The sequence below is a fragment of the Schistocerca americana genome, chromosome 3 (assembly GCF_021461395.2).
Source record: "Schistocerca americana isolate TAMUIC-IGC-003095 chromosome 3, iqSchAmer2.1, whole genome shotgun sequence".
In the NCBI taxonomy this organism is placed as follows: domain Eukaryota; kingdom Metazoa; phylum Arthropoda; class Insecta; order Orthoptera; family Acrididae; genus Schistocerca; species Schistocerca americana.
Genome location: NC_060121.1, coordinates 670,663,712 through 670,682,391, shown reverse-complemented (window position 1 = coordinate 670,682,391; position 18,680 = coordinate 670,663,712). Strand labels below are relative to the sequence as shown.

General features: G+C 42.5%; 1 protein-coding gene across 1 annotated transcript in view; it reads right to left on the bottom strand.

Annotated features, from left to right (window-relative positions):
* Positions 1 to 18,680, bottom strand: part of LOC124606304 (pickpocket protein 28-like) — a 109,564-nt gene that overhangs the window by 71,276 nt on the left and 19,608 nt on the right. The window contains exon 4 of the mRNA XM_047138286.1: positions 2,622 to 2,751. Within this exon, the coding sequence (XP_046994242.1) occupies positions 2,622 to 2,751 (130 nt within the window). The remainder of the gene's footprint in view (positions 1 to 2,621; positions 2,752 to 18,680) is intronic.

Genomic DNA, 18,680 nt, shown 5'->3' with positions numbered 1-18,680 from the left:
AAATTAGTTAAATATTTACTGTGTTATAGGAAGCACATTAGGCTACTGGCCTACCTTTTGTTCTATTCAAAAATGGTTCAAATGGCTCTGAGCACTATGGGACTTAACATCTGAGGTCATCAGTCCCCTAGAACTTAGAACTACTTAAACCTAACTATCCTAAGGACATCAGACACATCCATGCCCGAGGCAGGAATCGAACCTGCGCCCGTAGCGGTCGCGCGGTTCGAGACTGAAGCGCCTAGAACCGCTCGGCCACCACGGCAGGCTGTTCTATTCCTTTCGACATATGTTTAGTTAATTTGTTTATGTATGTAATAATGTGTGTTAGAGCGTGTTTATGGTCCAGCCGTAGGTATATTTACATTTTTCAAGTTATTTAAATTTAAATCCAGTACTTCGAATGTGCTTCATTATGTTTGTGTGGGTGCGTTGGCACGAAGACATGACGCGAGCGCTCTAGCCAATCACAGCGGTCGTGAATGGGGAGACAGCATGGAAGCTAGTCCGGGTGAGGAGTGCGGCAGTTCTGGGCGGTACGGCACGGGACACGGGAGAGGGTGCTGGACGCGTAAAGTACAGCGAGATGGACGGACATTCGGCGGAAAGGCTTGGACAGTAGAGCAGTTTTCGGGTGGTCACGGAGGATAGAAATATTTCGGGGTGCAGACCTGTGCTCTTGTGTGATTTCCGTGGCTTCTGCAGTGAAGCCGTAGAGTGCGTTTAGAAGTGAATATCTAGCGAGCTGTGTTGTTGTTCATAACTAATTATGTGCTGTAGGAATCTATTGTTTCCCTGTTATTCAACTTATATTTTATCTAATTGGTGGACCATCGACACCGATAACAGTTTACCGCATTCGCAAAAGTACTTCTACTATCGTACTCATCATTTAAAGTCGTTAAGATAGTACCTACAGATTTTATTTAACTGCAGTCTTTCATTTATAAATTTATACGTTACATTCATAATTCGCAATTGCCGAGTGATAGAAACCTTCGACATTCGATTCATGTGTGTATTCTTGTCGTATACTGTAGGCTCAGAAGTATTTGGCCTGTCATGCGGCAACCGCGTATCCCCCCTAGACAACGAAACCAGCCAAAACTTAATATTTCAACTCTGCGTCTAAGGGTGCGTAGTTGTTTGAAAGCCCGCAACGTAGGCCATTATCAAGCTAATATTAAAGAAGTCCGACACCCTAGTGCTCTAACACTATGGGAACAATTGTGTTGATTGGGATGAACACAGCAAACAGTCGTTTATCGATCTGCATTTTATTGCCTATCTAGTTAGACATCAGCTACAGTGTGGCCACCATTAGTGCTAAAAGGAATAGGAGAAGAGAACATAGGAATCACGCCTTTGAACTGATTATATCAAGAAACATTGAGCAGCTGTACCAACTGAAGTTTAGTAGCGAGTCATATAGGCCCAGAAAACGACCTTAAGTCATGCCTAGCATAACTCACACTGAGGCTGCTGTTTACAAGCCTACACAGCCAGCCACAGCGTACATCATAGATAGAAAAAGGCGCCCCCCTGTGCTAGTTACCTTTTAGTTACAAATTGCAATTTATATCAGTTCCACAAAAAAACGTAAAATAAAAATAAAGCGAAAAAATTAAACAGAAACTCTAGTCTGTAACTATAAATTTTGCAGTGCATAGATAAAAGCAGACTGTAATAACACAGATATGAAGTTAGGTAATACAGCGCTATCCACATAATGAGAAATAATGTGGAACGAGCTTGCCCATGTGCGATGCTGAACGAGGCTACAATCAAGTTTTAAGAAAACAGACCTTAAAAATTATTTTGAAGTATACCTTATTGTGCAATAAAACACGGATTGATACTCGACTGTTTGCTGCATTCGTCCGTGATTTTAATCATTTCACAGTCGCTGAGCCCAACGATTTCTAATGAAATCCAACCTGAACCATAATTGCGTCTAAAACATTTTTCCTGAACGCCGTTGAACAACATCACCCGCGTGTTACCAGAAAGTCAAAGAAACAAACTCCTATAGAACTGCACTATATTTACCAAATTATAGTGCCGCCAAAACGCGTTCAGACAAATATAGCTTGCCAGTCATTCATGAGGCCCACAGAATCCTTTCTGAGTAATCTGTCTTGTACCGTAACTCATCGATCCGCAGAACTTTCTGCCACGGTTCGACAGCTCAGTTATTGTCCTATTTTAACCATTAAATCGAAGTCGCAGAATCACCCCTGCGACCAGTAACTTCTAGGTAGTAGCACGACCATGAACACTGACTAATGTTGTTTCTCAGAGGATTGTTCTGCCATGGAACTTTACAGCTGAAATGGAACGGAAGTCATCTGAGGCAGATAGTAGGAATGACTAAGGGCTGAGTTCTAAACCACGCTTTAGACACAAAGGTCGGCGGAATAAGTTAATTTTAAGCTGAGTCTTTGTGCTACCAGTTTTTGCGTTGATTTGCATTATCAGATGTCATGGAGTGGGTTTGTCTAAGACTTCACCACAATAAATCCTCGCCGACTGCTAAGATATAAAATGTATATCTATAGTATTTAATCCTGCTTCAAGTAAGCCTCTGCGCTCCTCGAATTAATTCGGAAAATCATACATACCTTCACCAGGAATTTTTCTACAGCATCCCACGAGCTCGTGATATTAGGTGTTACGTCTGTTTCAGTTTCTGCAAGATCGCAGAACGTGCTTAGTAAACGCTTCTCTAATTTGGTCTGGTCATCACCATCTCTGGAAAAGAGTAAATTAATTGTGAATTGTAGACAGTTGGGAAACTAGCAAGTATTTATATATTCATTTCAAAAGGATTTTTCCCTCTCATTATTCCTTCTTTCTGTTATTTGTTTAAACATATATATTGTTTATTTCCATAAAACAAATTTTACTACTTTTTCTATCAAAGTGAAAGGAACATAGGCACTATGAAGTGAAGAGACAATTGCTACGTCTACCAGACGTAGCTGGCACTTCATGTATCTTGCCCATCTGATAATTTGACACCTTTGTATTTTCATTGAAGCTGCAGTTTTATTTTTAAATCTCCAATTCTTTTCCTTCATCGTTTTTCACAACTCTAGTGAGACAAAAAACGAAAACATGCATTCGGAAACTGACCCATTAAGAGATATGAACAGAGAAACTAAGATTATGATTGCTTCACTGATATTGTTTCATATGATTAATGAAGGACAATGGTTTTTAGAGACAGCTGTAGTTTCTAGCACACGGGTAGAAAACTTTTAAAGGCTGTCAACAATTATAAAATTAGAAGCACACTTCCCTAACAGTGACTGTAATGAAATTCACGAAGCAAGTCTTAATTATAATGGTTGTCAAGATATCGAGTCCTAATGTTCAAAAAAAAAATGGCTCTGAGCACTATGGGACTTAACATCTATTGTCATCAGTCCCCTAGAACTTAGAACTACTTAAACCTAACTAACCTAACGACATCACACACATCCATGCCCGAGGCAGGATTCGAACCTGCGACCGTAGCAGCCGCGCGGCTCCGGGCTGAGCGCCTAGAACCGCTAGACCACCGCGGCCGGCTCCTAATGTTGTCCTGTAATTTGTAAGAGTCTTGTATAAGAAGAAGAACCTGTTTCAGTAAGTGATAAGTAATGAATATTTATTTTAAAGATATACCAAGAAACCAACCTATCTATCCATTTTACTGCACGCAACTTTTTCAGTTTCCTTGAGAGATTAATGTGTAATCTGTTCAAAATTGCTTCTATCGCTAGCATCAACGAATCACCGAAGGTGGGGCGTTTAGCTATATCAGTTCTTCCTGTCGTAGACAGGGGAAGGACTATCAGCAACCATACTGCTCGTCTTCCTCCTACAAATCTTCCAATCATAAAAAATGAATTAAAACAATTTAACAGATAAGTTACTAAGACATATTTTGTGTTGTACTCATAAAGAGTAGTTACGTATTTAACGATGACACAGTTCCAGTGCTGATGCTTTTGTATGACGTACTTTATTGTGCGGACGCTGCTTGTGGCGCTTCGCTGTTCCTGCATTACCCTCAGTCGCCGGCGCGTTGATAGTGATCGTAGCCCTTTCGTCTAGGTAACTCGGTAAACTGTCAGGATGCACTATTCATAGTTCCGAGGAATAGAGATCAACATAAACACTATTTCCACCCTTTTTATTGCTCATGAATACCACACATTGCATGTTGTACCATCATACAGCTAGACCTTCAGAGGTGGTGATACAGATTCCTGTTCACACCTGTACCTCCAATACCCAGTAGCACGTCCTCTTGCATTGATGCATGCCTGTATTCGTCGTGGCATACTATCCACAAGTGGATCAAGGTACTGTTGGCCCAGATTGTCCCACTCATCAACGGCGATTCTGCTTAGATCCCTCAGAGTGGTTGGTGGGTCACGTCGTCCATAAACATCCCTTTTCAATTTATCCCAGGCATGATCGATAGGGTTCATGTCTGGAGAACATTCTGGCCATTCTAGTCGTGCGATGTCGTTATCCTGAAGGAAGTCATTCACAAGATGTGAACGATGGGGGCGCGAATTGTCGTCCATGAAGACGAATGCCTCGCCAATATGCTGCCGATATGGCTGCAATATCGGTTGGAGGATAGCATTCACTTATCGTACAGTCATTACGGCACCTTGAAAGGTGGCTACACTGAGCCACAGCGCCAGAGATTGCGCCAAAGAGTATTATTCAGCCGCCTCCACTGGCACTGCTTGGGTAGAACTCGTAGTAGTCAGTGCTTGTTGAGATGTGCTAGTGAAGAGTGCTGGTCGAGAACTCGGAGCAGTCTGTGTTTGTTGAGATGTGCTAGTAGTCAGTGCCTGTCGAGGACTCGTAGTAGTCAGTGCTAGGGGAGAACTCGTAGTAGAGTGTTTGTTGAGATGTGCTAGTAGGCAGTGCTTGCTGAGATGTGATATTGGAGAGTTCTTGTTGAGATGTGGTAGTAGCAAGTCGGTGTGGAGATATTGTAATGTTTTGAGTGCTTTCCATCAATATAAATGAAGGTAAAAAAAAATTTTCTTTTTCTCTCTCATTATTTCAGTGTCCTGAATAATGCGTCATTACAGGTTCAGTCAACAAAGCATCTGGCGTGTGTTCTTGTATTAGAGTGTAATTCTGGTTTTATTGCGCAATTATAGTATTTCTAATTTTTTTATCACGTCAGTATAAATGGTATTTGAAATTTCTTGTCTTATTGAAGAAGAAGCATGCCAGATGTGTACGTTGAGTCATACTTCCACACACAGAACAGTTATACTTGTGCCTTGGTTTTGTAGGTTTTATAGTTGCTGGGGACTTAATTAATTAACTGTGTTAACGAAAATTTTCTTTCATTCTTTGTTGTTGTTCTATGCAGTCAGGTTGCGTAATAATACTAGTCAGGGCCAACCGATTACGAAACAGCGTAATCGGACATACAGCCACCAAAATTAAAAATTATTTTCAAACTAAATAAATAAGCCCCCATGCAACCTTCCATGACCACCAGTGGCGTACGTCTGCCCCACATAAGTTAACCCCAAAACAGCAGGGAACCACCACCTTGCTGCACTCGCTGGTCAGTGTGTCTAAGGCGTTCAGCCTGACGGAGTTGCCTCCAGATACGTCTCCGACGATTGTCTGGTTGAAGGCATATGCGACACTCATCGGTGAAGAGAATGTGATGCCAATCCTGAGCGGTCCATTCGGCATGTTGTTGGTCCCATCTGTACCGCGCTGCATGGTGGTGTGGTTGCAAAGATAGACCTCGCCATACACGTCGGGAGTGAACTTGTGCATCATTGCGCACAGTTTGAGTCGTAACACGACGTCCTGTGGCTGCACAAAAAGCATTATTCAACGTGGTGGCGTATCTGTCAGGTTTCCTCCGTGCCATAATCCGTAAGTAGCGGTCATCAACTACAGAAGTAGCCCTTGGGCGGCCTGAGCGAGGCATGTCATCGGCAGATCCTGCCGCTTTGTATCTCATCCATTTCCGAACAACACCGCTTTGGTTCACTCCAAGACGCCTGGACACTTCCCTTGTTGAGACATTCCTGGCACAAAGTGACAACGCGGACGCGATCGAACCGCCGTGCTGACCCTGTAGGCATGGTTGAATTACAAACGACACGATCTGTGTACCTCCTTCCTGTTGGAATGACTGGAACTGATTGGCTGTCGGACTCCCTCCGTCTAATAGACGCTGCTCGTGCATGGTTGTTTACGTCTTCGGGTGGGTTTAGTAAAATCTCTGAACAGTTAAAGGGACTGTGTCTGTCATATAATATCCACAGTCAACGTCTATCTTAAGGAGTTCTGGGAACCGTAGTGATGCAAAACTTCTTTGATGTGTGTCTTTGTGGAGACTTTATAGAGGAGATGTTTTATCCATACGTTCAGAGGTTTAACTCCGACTATGAAACATTAAGTGCATGGCATTGTGTACTTTGTAATGTATCATACGCAAATATATCTATCATTTCCATCCACAGATAGATCATGGAAAACTGCTTGCATGCCTCCATGTGAACTGTGATTTGTGTAATTTGATCAGCACTATCAGTCGGGATAGATATATAGGGGACTGAAGAATGCTGTCAGTTTTTGTCCTGAAAAAAAGGCACGTGACGTTTTGCAAGCGGGTCTTCACGAGATGTGCGGCATGTTTTTCCAAGGGTCCGCCATACTTCTGTTGACCTCTCTCGCCAGTTAAACAAGCCTATGGTGATTCGCACCACTCTTCTTTGTATATTCTCAGGGTTCGTTGTCAGTCCGACCTGATAGGCAGTATTCAGTTCGTGATACACACAGTGTTTTGTTTGTGATCAATCACTTTAGTAAACCACCTGCAGTTTGCCAGTATTCTAGCAGCAAGTCAGAGTCAGCCAATTGCTTTACGTACAGCTGAGCCTATGTCGTCGTTCCACTTCGCATCGCTATGTATAATTATTCAAAAATATTTATATGATGTTACTAGCTAGATGTGACTCAGTAACCCTTTAGTAAAATGATACTTCGGTATTAAGTCTTGGGTCATGCTCTAAATTGAGAGCCGGGTAATTTTTCGTGATCCAACTGGATATTATTGAAATTCTTACAGGACAGAATTTCCTCACAGACAACTGCGTCGTTCACAAAAAGCTTCAGATTGCAACTGGTACTACTCACTAAGTCATTAATGTATAACTCTTAGAGTATCGGTGCTATTACTCCACACTGGGGTACACAAGACATTATTTCAAGGTTTCCATCTATGGTAATATGTTGCCGGCCGTTGTGGCCGAGCGGTTCTAGGCGCTTCAGTCTGGAACCGCGTGACCGCTATGGTCACAGGTTAGAATCCTGCCTCGGGTATGGATGTGTGTGATGTCCTTAGGTTAGTTAGGTTTAAGTAGTTCTAAGTTCTAGGGGACTCATGTCCTCAGATGTTAAGTCCCATAGTGCTCAGAGCCATTTGAATATGTTGCGTACAGCTTATCAGAAAATTTTGAACGCAATGGGAAAGCTCGGTATCTTTTTCATCGGAAGATATTTCTTAGATATTTCTGACGTGAGGAATATCGGTGTAAATTCGGGCGAAAGGAAAGAGAATTTTTTAAAGTGGAACTAGAACATAATGAAGGCTACAGGGAGATAAAAAGAAACAGGGATCGGTATAGAGTTTCTGAGGCGTGGGGAGACGAATGGAGTTTGTTGGTGTCATTTGCTAGAAATATATGCTTTATGGAGGTGCTACAGGGAGCCAAGTGGCAGCTGATGGGTGTGCGAAGGGGTAGGATGACGAGAAAAGAACTCACGCAAGGAGCTTGACGACATACAGTCAGTGGCAGAATTAAGCGATGCTGACGTCTAAGTAACGTGCACACTCAAGATATTACCAGGCTGAAGTCCAGGATTCGAGTCCCAGGGTGATGGTAAGTAGGTGGGAGGGGGAGGGGGGAGGGGGGGAATTAGGGGTCAGAATTTTTTATCTTCCGTTCCCACCAACCCCAAATATAAATACCGTCACCACTTTTAACGTGCCACGAAAGAATACCGTTTTAATAATAATAATTTCATCAGTACCAGTAATAATAATAATAATAATAATAGTTCTTAATTACAATAAAACATTTATAATGCTTTAAAATAACAACAATATTAAAAGAGATCGAAAGAAATTTCTTCTGAAGCCAAGATCGCTAAATATTATTTACTTCACGATGACCTGTTTCAACAGAAACTTGCTGCCATCATCTGAACAAACCTTAGGAGAAGAATTATATAATGCTGTAAAAGAATAGTTTTTCATACTCTGAGTAATGTATAAAAAATAAATAACAGACCTCTGGAAATTTAAAGTGCATACGTATCATTCTTAGAGGGAACACATTCTTCTCTTAATGACAGTGTAAAGCGCGTTTATTAGTCAGTAAAAGGATGATGAAAATATAAAAGTGTTCGTTGAAATTGACGTAGCGATACCACCCAACGGGCGCCGTAGCAACTGAATTGCAGGTTTCCATGAGACGCCGATAGCGGCCGTGCAGGATCCGGCGAACTCAACGGAGCACCTTACCGTTGTCTACAAGATGTGCAGCTCAGAGCAGAGTGTGCACTTACAGAAACTGTCAACAGTTGCCGCTAGTAAACCAATACATCGTTCGAATTACACAAAAACCTCGGTGAACACTAAAAATTCATCCAATCTCTATTTTGTCAGTTCCCGGTAGCTGAACCGCCTGTTTCAACGCCCAGTAGACTGCCAGTTCAAAAAATGCTTCAAATGGCTCTGAGCACTACGGGACTTAACATCTATGGCCATCAGTCCCCTAGAACTTAGAACTACTTAAACCTAACTAACCTAAGGACAGTACACAACACCCAGTCATCATGAGACTGCCAGTTAAGGAGAAATGATGAGCGAGTTACTGGAAACACGAGGGCTATTGCAGTACACGAGCATCCAATTCTTCAAGCGAAGCATAATGACATCACGGAAGCAGAGAGATACCACCATCTAGAGACAAAGCAGAGTGCCGTAAGGGAGGCTAGGTACAACACGACGATAAGTATTCAGGTGCCGAGCCAGCAGAAAAGAGCCGCTGAAAGTTGAAGCTGCGAAGTTCTAAAGTCACCACCATGTGTCCTGGTTTTCCCTCGCTGTCAGCTCTCCTAGTGACTTAGCAATCCCCACCGGCCGGCAGCGGTGGCTGAGCGGTTCTAGGCGCTTCAGTCCGGAACCGCGCGACTGCTACGGTCGCAGGTTCGAATCCTGGCTCGAGCATGGATGTGTGTAAGGTCCTTAGGTTAGTTAGGTTTAAGTAGTTCTAAGTTCTAGGGGACTGATGACCTCAGATGTTAAGTCCCATAGTGCCCAGAGCCATTTGAAGCCAATCCCCACCGCCACCCACTGCATGGGAAGCGCCAGCATAAATACCTCACCCTTCTTAACAAATTTCTCATTGCTGAACGCTGACTGCCAACTGTTCAATGCATACTCTCAGCCCTTGTATCAGTTGGACGTATCGAAAGCGAAGGGAGACAATGGAGTTCGACCCTAGGCATGACTAACTGTCTTTTATCGTCTAGGGAACCACGAGTCCAACTGGAAGGCCACGATTCCGACTGGAAGGACGTTGCTGCTGCCAGCTGCACTGCAACTTCAGAGACAACAATGACAGGGTGCGGAGGCCGCCATCACCCTGCAGGCCCGATGGAGGCTTCATCTGCGTGACCTGGAAACTGTCCATCATCCACCTAGACACCTATAATACTTGCTCCTGTCTCCTAAACAGGGGCTGAAAAGCCAACTCCTGTATGCCAGTGAGTACTTCAGGTGGATCTGGGACCTGACTCCTGCAAATATCAGTGTGAATTATGTTTGCTACTAGTAAACATGTGCGTGGATAAGGTGAGTTGGTCTTTACAAATAAAACAGTTTCATAAAAACAACAGCAAAAGTGCTGCTTCTCTTCGCGAGTATCGACGCACTGAAGACATGCGGAGTGGTCGTCTTTTCACATCAGATTGAAAATCGAGATTCGGAAGTTCAAATTAACTAGCGATTTGGGAAGAGGCCGTCGGCCAGTTGCGCCACAAATTGTTGAAGAAGGTACACTTGCAATGGCGCAGAATGTTCTCCCATGCCAAGAACTTCCTCTACAGTTTTTACCCCTATAGCTCCCTCTGGTATCATGGACCGTAAATATGGTACGTAATTAGCAAATGTTATCATCCCATTTGGAAATTAAAATGTGTTTGCTTCAGTGGTTTACTCACTATTTCCCTTTCGCGTTTCTTTACAAATCTTTCCTCAAGGTTTCTTTGTCCTACGAAGACTCGTATTTAATGGGGACACTCTCAAATAGCAAAAGTTAGTATAAATTCGAACACAATTTCGGAGCTCTTGAACCAGTCCCCTAAAAAGGAGTCTCGGCCATGAACCTATCATAGAAACCTTGACTTAACTCTTCATTCACATTAGGAGAAACGCCCTTTTATAGTACCTATAAAACATATATCGTGTGTAACAAAATGTTATGGCCAAATTTTCAGCAGACATTCCTCACACGTAGAGGAATAAAATGTATTACATCGACATGGGTCCGGAAACACTTCATTTCTATTTTAGAGCTCATTTTCAACTTCTCTTCACAGCAACATTAATCATGAGAAGCACAGAAACAGAACGTACCAGCATTACAAGGCACGTTTACTCACATGAAATTTAGTCACATTAAAGTTCGTCACTGTGTATAGTAGGTTGTAAATCTTAGGTTTACTAACTTCATTGCCCTGCTAGCGTCGACCACGTGGCATCAACCGTTCAGTGTCCATCACGTATTTCGTTTTACGCTATAGTGCAGTGAAAGTGTACCTAAACGCGGTACAAAGGCACTCACTGTCCCGTTGTATTATTGCGTTGTCAGTACTTTGTCCAACCTCCGTTCTTCCAAATAATCTCAAAATTCTCTTCAGCATTGATTTTATTAAGGTTTGTAGTTCTTACAGTGAAACTGTCACCTACTCTTCTCGTATCGCTCTTTTCAGCTCACATACGAGGTGTGACTGGAAAGTTTTAAGAATGGGCTTGTAATTGTACGGTGGTGGTACTTACATGTTACTGTGATGCCTCTCCTTCAAAATAATCCACTTCTGACTAAACACACCGACTCCAACGGTGTTACCACTTTTGGAAACATTACTGTAGAAGTCCGCAGGGGCCGAACCAGGGGAATATGGCGGTTGTGGAAGCGCAGGAATGTTGAGTTTGGTAAAAAAATTCAATGATGGTGAAGGCACGATGAGCCGGAGCATTGTCATGGTGCAGCACCGAACTCCTGCCTTTCCACAATGCAGGCCTTCTCTTCTGCACCTTTTCGCGCAAACCCTCATGGACACATTTGTTGTATTCCTGGTTAATTTTCTGTCCTCCAGGGGCAAATTCATGACGGACAATACCGGTGGAATCGAAATAAATCACCAACATTGTCTTCATCTTCGACAGACTTTGCCGTGCTATTCTCGGTCGTTGTGAACCTGAAATCTTCCACTGCGAAGACTGCACTTTTGTTTCAGGATCATATCCATATACCCACGATTCGTAACCTGTAATAACCCTATTTAACAAATGTGGGTCATTTTTAGTCCGATTAATCAGTTCTTGGCACACTTCAAGTCGGTATTGTCTCTGGTTACTTGACAACACTTTTGGAATGAATTTTGTGGACACTCGACGCATGTTCAGATCTCCTGTTAAAATTGACTGAACTGCATAGAAACTTAAATTAAGTTCATCAGCCATCTCCCTAATAGTAAGTCTACGATCAGAGTGCACTAAGTTGCCAACTTTCACATTTTCATTCGTTTTGGAGGTGGAAGGATAGCTGGACTGTGGTTCATCTTCAAATGATTCGTAGCCATTTTTAAATCTTTTGAACCAGACAAAAACATTTGACTGGCTCATACAATTATCTCCAGAAGCTGTTTTTAATAATTCGTAAGTCTCAGAAGCTGATTTGAACCGCCAGGGTAGCCGAGAGCGCTGATGCGCTGCTTCCTGGACTCGGGTAGGCGCGCCGGCCCCGGATCGAATCCGCCCGGCGGATTAACGTCGAGGGCCGGTATGCTGGCCAGCCTGGATGTGGTTTTTAGGCGATTTTCCACATCCCGCTAGGTGAACACCGGGCTGGTCCCCACGTTCTGCCTCAGTTCGACGACACACAGACTTCTGAACACGTTCGCACTATTCCATGACTTACACTAGACACATACAGCTGGGGTACACTACTTCCGTCCCAGGGCGTTCGGGGTGGCGGCAGGAAGGGCATCCGGCCACCCTCTGCCACTAACGTTGCCAAGTCCGTACTAACACGGTCGACCCTGCGTCCCTGAAGGATTGAGGCCTACAGGAAAAGAAAAGAAAGTCTCAGAAGCTGATTTCACGGTTTTAAAACAAAATTTCACACTAAGTCGTTGCTACGTTTTTACGTCCATTTTCACGCAGACAGAATCCGGCAACAAGCCCTAACAGACCCGCACTCAACCAGATGGCACAACGAACTGAATAAAGGAAATGCAGTTTCCTGTCAGAGGGCGTTCGAGGATAAGGCAGTGACTCACTCCCACCCTCCGTGTACCTGCCCGCCAAACCAGTAAGCAGTAACGGATCCATTCTTAAAACTTTCCAATCACACCTCGTACGAGCTCAAATTGCCTTCCATTGCGATAAACACGCCTTGCAAGTATTCCCCAAATATTTTCCACGGGGTTCAGATCCAGACTACGTGCAGGGCAGGGTAAGACATCGGTATCTTCATCTTCAGACCACTTTTCTGTTGTGCAGAAACCTGTAAACATGCATTATCTTGTTGAAACGTTAAATTTTCGTTCCCTATGTCCTCATACATTTTAATCCATTCTGTCTCTAGTGCATCATTATAAGTATACATATTAGAGTTCGTTCTACTGATCACGTAGGCAAAGCGTAATTTACCGTTACCGCAAAATGCTGCCTAAATCGTAATACTTCCACCAACAAAATTTCTGCTCATTCTTACCTCCTGCTCTGTTCTCAGATCCTGCCAGCCAAACTGAAATTCATACGGGCTATTAAAGTTCAGTATCACGTCACTGAAGAGAACTTTAACCCATTCTCAAGTCTACGATATGTGTTTTTCAGCAAACTTACATTCACCCTTTTTATGTTTGTCTCAGAGCAGGTTTCTGCAGTCGTTTCTTGAATGTAAGATGTTTTGATTTGATAAAATTTGTCGTACATGTCTGGTAGTTACCGACGAACATAAACCAGCAACAAGTTGAGAGGAATAACTGTTTGCGGCCCTTGCTTTGCTCAAGAGTAACCGTTTCGATTTTCCGCTTTTCCCACATTTTCCAATTTGGCCATATCATGCTCCGAATCTAACGAAATTTCTAATCATTGTACCTGAACGGTTGATCTTCTTGGCGATTTGGCAATTAGGGAGTCCCATTTCCTTCTACTCACCGATTTCTGCTTTTTCATCGCATAATAAATGTTGACCACATGGCTATGTCACAGTCGTGGTTTATGCACACTGTCACTGATGGTGTCTATTTCCTATCTGCAGGAAAGGCACCTGTGCACATACTAACACCGCCCAGAGCCAACTGCCTTTATACCGAATTCCATCCTCTGACACTCCAGTCGTTGACGTCTTGTTATAGACTGAGATGACAAAAGTCATAAGATATCTCCTGATACGGTGTCGGTCCTCCTTATGCTCGGCGTAGCGCAGCAACTCAACGTGCCATGGACTCAAGGAGTCGTTGGAAGTCCACTGCAGAAATATTCAACCATGCTGCCTCTATCGCCGTCCATAATTCCGGAAGTGTTGCCGGTGTCGGATTTTGTACACGAACTGATCTCTCGATTATGTCCCACAAATGTTCGATGTAAATCATGTCGGGGGACCTGAGTGGCAAAAACATTCGCTCGAATTGTCCAAAATGTTATGAAATGACGCACTGTCATCCATAAAAATTCCACCGTTGTTTGGAAACAAGAAGTCTGTGGATGGCCGCAAATGGTCTCCAAGTAGCCCAACATAACCATCTCCAGTCAATGATAGGTTCAGTTGCACCAGAGGACGCAGTCCGTTCCCTTTAAACACAGGCCACACCATTATGGAACTACTACCAGCTTACAAAGCGCCTTGTTGACAACTTGGATCCATGACTTCGTGGGGTCTACGCCACATTCGAACCCCTACCTTAGCTCTTACCAACTGAAATCAGGACTCATCTGACCAGGCCACAGTTTTCTAGTCGTCTAGGGTCCAACCGATATGGTCACGATATCAGGAGAGGCGCTGCACGCGAAGTCATACTGTTAGCAATGGAACTGACATCGGTCGTCTGCTGTCACAGTCCATTAACGCCAAATTTCGCAACACTGTCCTAACGAATACGTCCGCCGCAAGTCCCACATAGATTTCTGCGATTATTTCAGGCAGAGCTGGTTGTTAGGACTGACAACTCTACGCAAATGCGTCTACTCCTTGTCGTTTAGTGAAGCCCTTCGACCACTGTGTTGTCCATGGTGAGAGGTAGTGCCTGAAATGTGGTACTCTCGGCACACTGTTGACTCTGTGGATCTCGGAATGTTGAATTCCCTAAAGCTTTCCGAAATGGAATGTCCCATGCGTCAAGCACCAACTATCATTCCGCGTTCAAAGGATATTAATTCCCATTGTCCAACCATAGTCACGTCGTAAATCTTTTGACAAAAAGCACCTGAGTACAAACGACAGCTCTATCAAATCGCCGCTCTTGTATACCATGTGTAGGCGATACTGCCGCCATCTGTATATGTGGATATCGCTATCCCAACACTTTTGTCACATCAGTGTATACTGTACTAATAACACCAAATGCGATACCATCTGATTGCATTTGTATGTATACTGTATTTCATACTATTGCATACAGACTGTGAGCAACTATTCCAACCGACAATGGTAATTTTCCTAAAAGTATCGATGCCTTTGTACTGATCTTCACTACTGTAAGGGCTTCCCAGCTCTATCTGCAGCAACTTGCGGGCTGGCCCTCAGTTGCCAGTTAACAGTTATGACGAATAACTTTGACATAATAAACAGTTTACTTATTCTTTCCATCTGTCTCGTTTTCATTTGACTGGCCCTTGCATCAAGTGAGCTAAAATATGGAAACAAAGCGTTTTAGGACCCGTGTCCTAAGAGAATTTGAAAACTCTTTCCCCAAGAAAGAAGTTAAATCTAATTAGAAGAAACCATGCAACAAACCTTGGCTTACTAAAGGAATAAAAATATCTTGTAACCACAAAAGGGAACTGTATCTAACAACACGAAAGAGTAATGACCCAGAAACAGCCAAATATTGTAAAAACTACTGTGCTACATTAAGAAACGTTATTAAAAAGTCCAGAAGTATGTGCATCATGTCTGAAATTAATATCTCTGATAACAAGATCTAAACAATTTGGAATATTATTACAAAGGACACAGGGCAACCAAGAGTACATGATGACGGCATCACCATCAAAGCGAATGGAAACTTGATAAACAACAAGCCGGAAGTCGAAAACATTTTGAATAATCTTTTTTTAAATGTTGTAGAGAAAATAGGATCTAAATGTTCATTACAAGAAGCAAGGCAGTTAATGGAAGAGGCCTTACCTACACCATTTGATACATTTGAAATTCCACCCACCTCTCCTTCTGAAATTAGGAAGATAATAAACTCTCTCAAGAATAAAAGCTCACATGGAATTGATGGCATTTCCAACACGATAATAGTTGTTCCCAAGAAATAAGTGGGATTCTTAGCCACTTATGTAATAGCTCTCTGAAGCAGGGTATTTTCCCAGGTACACTGAAGTATGCCATTTTTAAACCACTGCATAAAAAAGGGGATACGTCTGACGTCAACGACCACCGACCAATCTCTCTTCTGACTGCCTTATCCAAAATTCTTGAAAAAGTAATGTATTGTAGAGTAGCTTCACACCTTTGTAAAAATAAAGTTTTAACAAAATGTCCGGCTGGTCCCGGTGGAGGTTCGAGTCCTCCCTCGGGCATGGGTATGTGTGTTTGTCCTTAGGATAAATTAAGTTAAGTAGTGTGTAAGCTTAGGGACTGATGACCATAGCAGTTAATTCCCACACGATTTCACACACATTTGAAGATTGAACAAAATGTCAGTCTGGTTTCCAGAATGGTTTTTCAACGGAAAATGCTATATATACTTTCACTAATGAAATATTAAATGCTCTGAGTAACAGGAAGTCACCCATTGGGATTTTTTGTGATCTATCAAAGGCTTTTGATTGTGTAAATCATGGAATACTTCTAGATAAGCTCAAGTACTGTGGTATGAATGGGACAGTGCTCAAGTGGTTTAAATCATACTTAACTGGAAGAGTCTAGAAAGTTCAAATAAGCAGTTCACATAATATGCAAAAAACTGGTGATTTCTCAAACTGGGGAACAATCAAGAATGGGGTGGCACAAGGTTCAGTCTTGGGTCCTCTGCTGTTCTTAATACATTTCAATGACTTCCCATTCTATATTCACGAAGATGCAAAGCTGGTACTTTTTTGCTGATGATACAAGTATAGCTATCACTCCCAACAGACAAGAATTAAATGGTGAAATTGTAAACAATGTTCTTCAGAAAATCGTTAAGTGGTTCTCTGCAAATGGGCTGTCATTAAACTTTGACAAAACACAGTATATACAGTTCCACACAGTAAATGGAATGACACCATCAATAAATATAGACTTCTATCAGAAAGCGGTAGCTAAGGTAGAATATTCAAAATTTCTAGGTGTATGTATTGATGAGGGGTTGAACTGGAAAAAACACACTGAGGATCTGCTGAAACGTTTGAGTTCAGCTACTTATGCTATTAGGGTCATTGCAAATTTTGGCGATATACGTCTGAGTAAATTAGCTTACCACCCCTATTTTCATTCTCTGCTTTCGTATGGCATCATATTCTGGGGTAACTCATCATTGAGTAAAAGAGTGTTCATTGCACAAAAGCGTGTAATCGGAATAATTGCTGGAGCTCATCCAAGATCATCCTGCAGACACTTATTTAAAGAGCTAGAAATCTTCACTGTAGCCTCACAATCTAGATATTCACTTATGAAATTTGTTATTAACAGTCCGAACGAATTCAAAAGTAATAGCAGTGTACATGGCTACAACGCCAGGTGAAAGGATGATCTTCACTACTCAAGGTTAAATCTAACATTGGCTCAGAAGGGGGTGAATTATGCTGCCACAAAAGTCTTTGGTCACTTATCTAATAGTATCAAAAGTCTGACAGATAGCCATATAGCATTTAAAAGGAAATTAAAAGAATTTCTTAATGGCAACTCCTACTACTCATTAGATGAATTTTTGGATATAGTAAGTGCGTAATTTCCCCAACCCCCAAAAAAAGATAAAAAAAATTAAAAATATTAAGTGTTATGTAAAATTTTGTGTAATGTAATATCTTGTATAGACACCTTTTATTAACCTGACACGTTCCACATCATTACGAAGTGTCATGTTCATGATCTATGGAACAATTACTAATCTAATCTCTAATCTAATCTGTCCATATTATACACTCTTTTACTCTACGTGTCAGGAATGTTTCCCACAAGTTTGGGCATGCCTCTTTGCTTATTGTATTTGGCTACCTGCGCCATCATAGTGAATGGCATCTCGATGATGTTCGCCAATTTCTGTGATTCGCTGTGTCATGACTGGACAAACATCTTCATATAGAAGATTATCACTGCCCAACCACTGTCGTCTGAGACCTCATCCAGGTCAGTGAATGTCTGGTGGACTGTCCTCAAACAAACTCAGAATATTTCAGTGAACTCGGGATACAGTTAGAGTGTGTGATTCTTCGTGCAGACTTATTTCACCAGGAAGTCATAATTTTACATCAATTGACCTGAGGATTGCCATCCCTGAAAATAGGACTGGGTAATGTGATCGTCTTACCGAATTGACTGTTACAGTGGTTAGGGCGTTCAACTCGCATTCCAGGGGTGTGGCCTTCCCTTCAGGCCAACCATATTTAGATTTCTTAAAACTAACAGCGGAATGGTTCCAACTAAAATGCCACGGGCGAATTTTTTCTCCCTCGGTACAGCTGTAGTGATCCAAGACATCTGCCACTTCGACCAAACGATTCGCTCTTGCGTACATAACCTACAGCCATAACTTCACACAACCTTATCCATCTTGCATCACCTATTGTTCGCAAGCTTCCCGCAAGGTTCGCTGCCGTATGCGATGGACATGACACTACACATTTTTACTGGGCCAATAACGAGAGATTTCTGTTGACGTACCACCCTCCAGCCCTCCGAGATACACAGCACGTGCCTCTTCACCCAAGGTACACAGACAACTGACTAGGCAGGTTTCAGCATGTTCCTTGCCTCAGTTTCAGATGCGACTGTGATGTAATTACATTTGCAATGTTTCGTTTAGTATGAATACAAAAAGGACAAGCTTCGATTCCCTGCGGGAACATCTATCTCTAAACGAAGTCATTTTTATCTAAGAACATAAACACGTACCGTTTGGCTCTGTTTACCTTGTCCATCTTCCTGTTCCTTGTCTGATGTGAATTACTTGTACGTAGATAT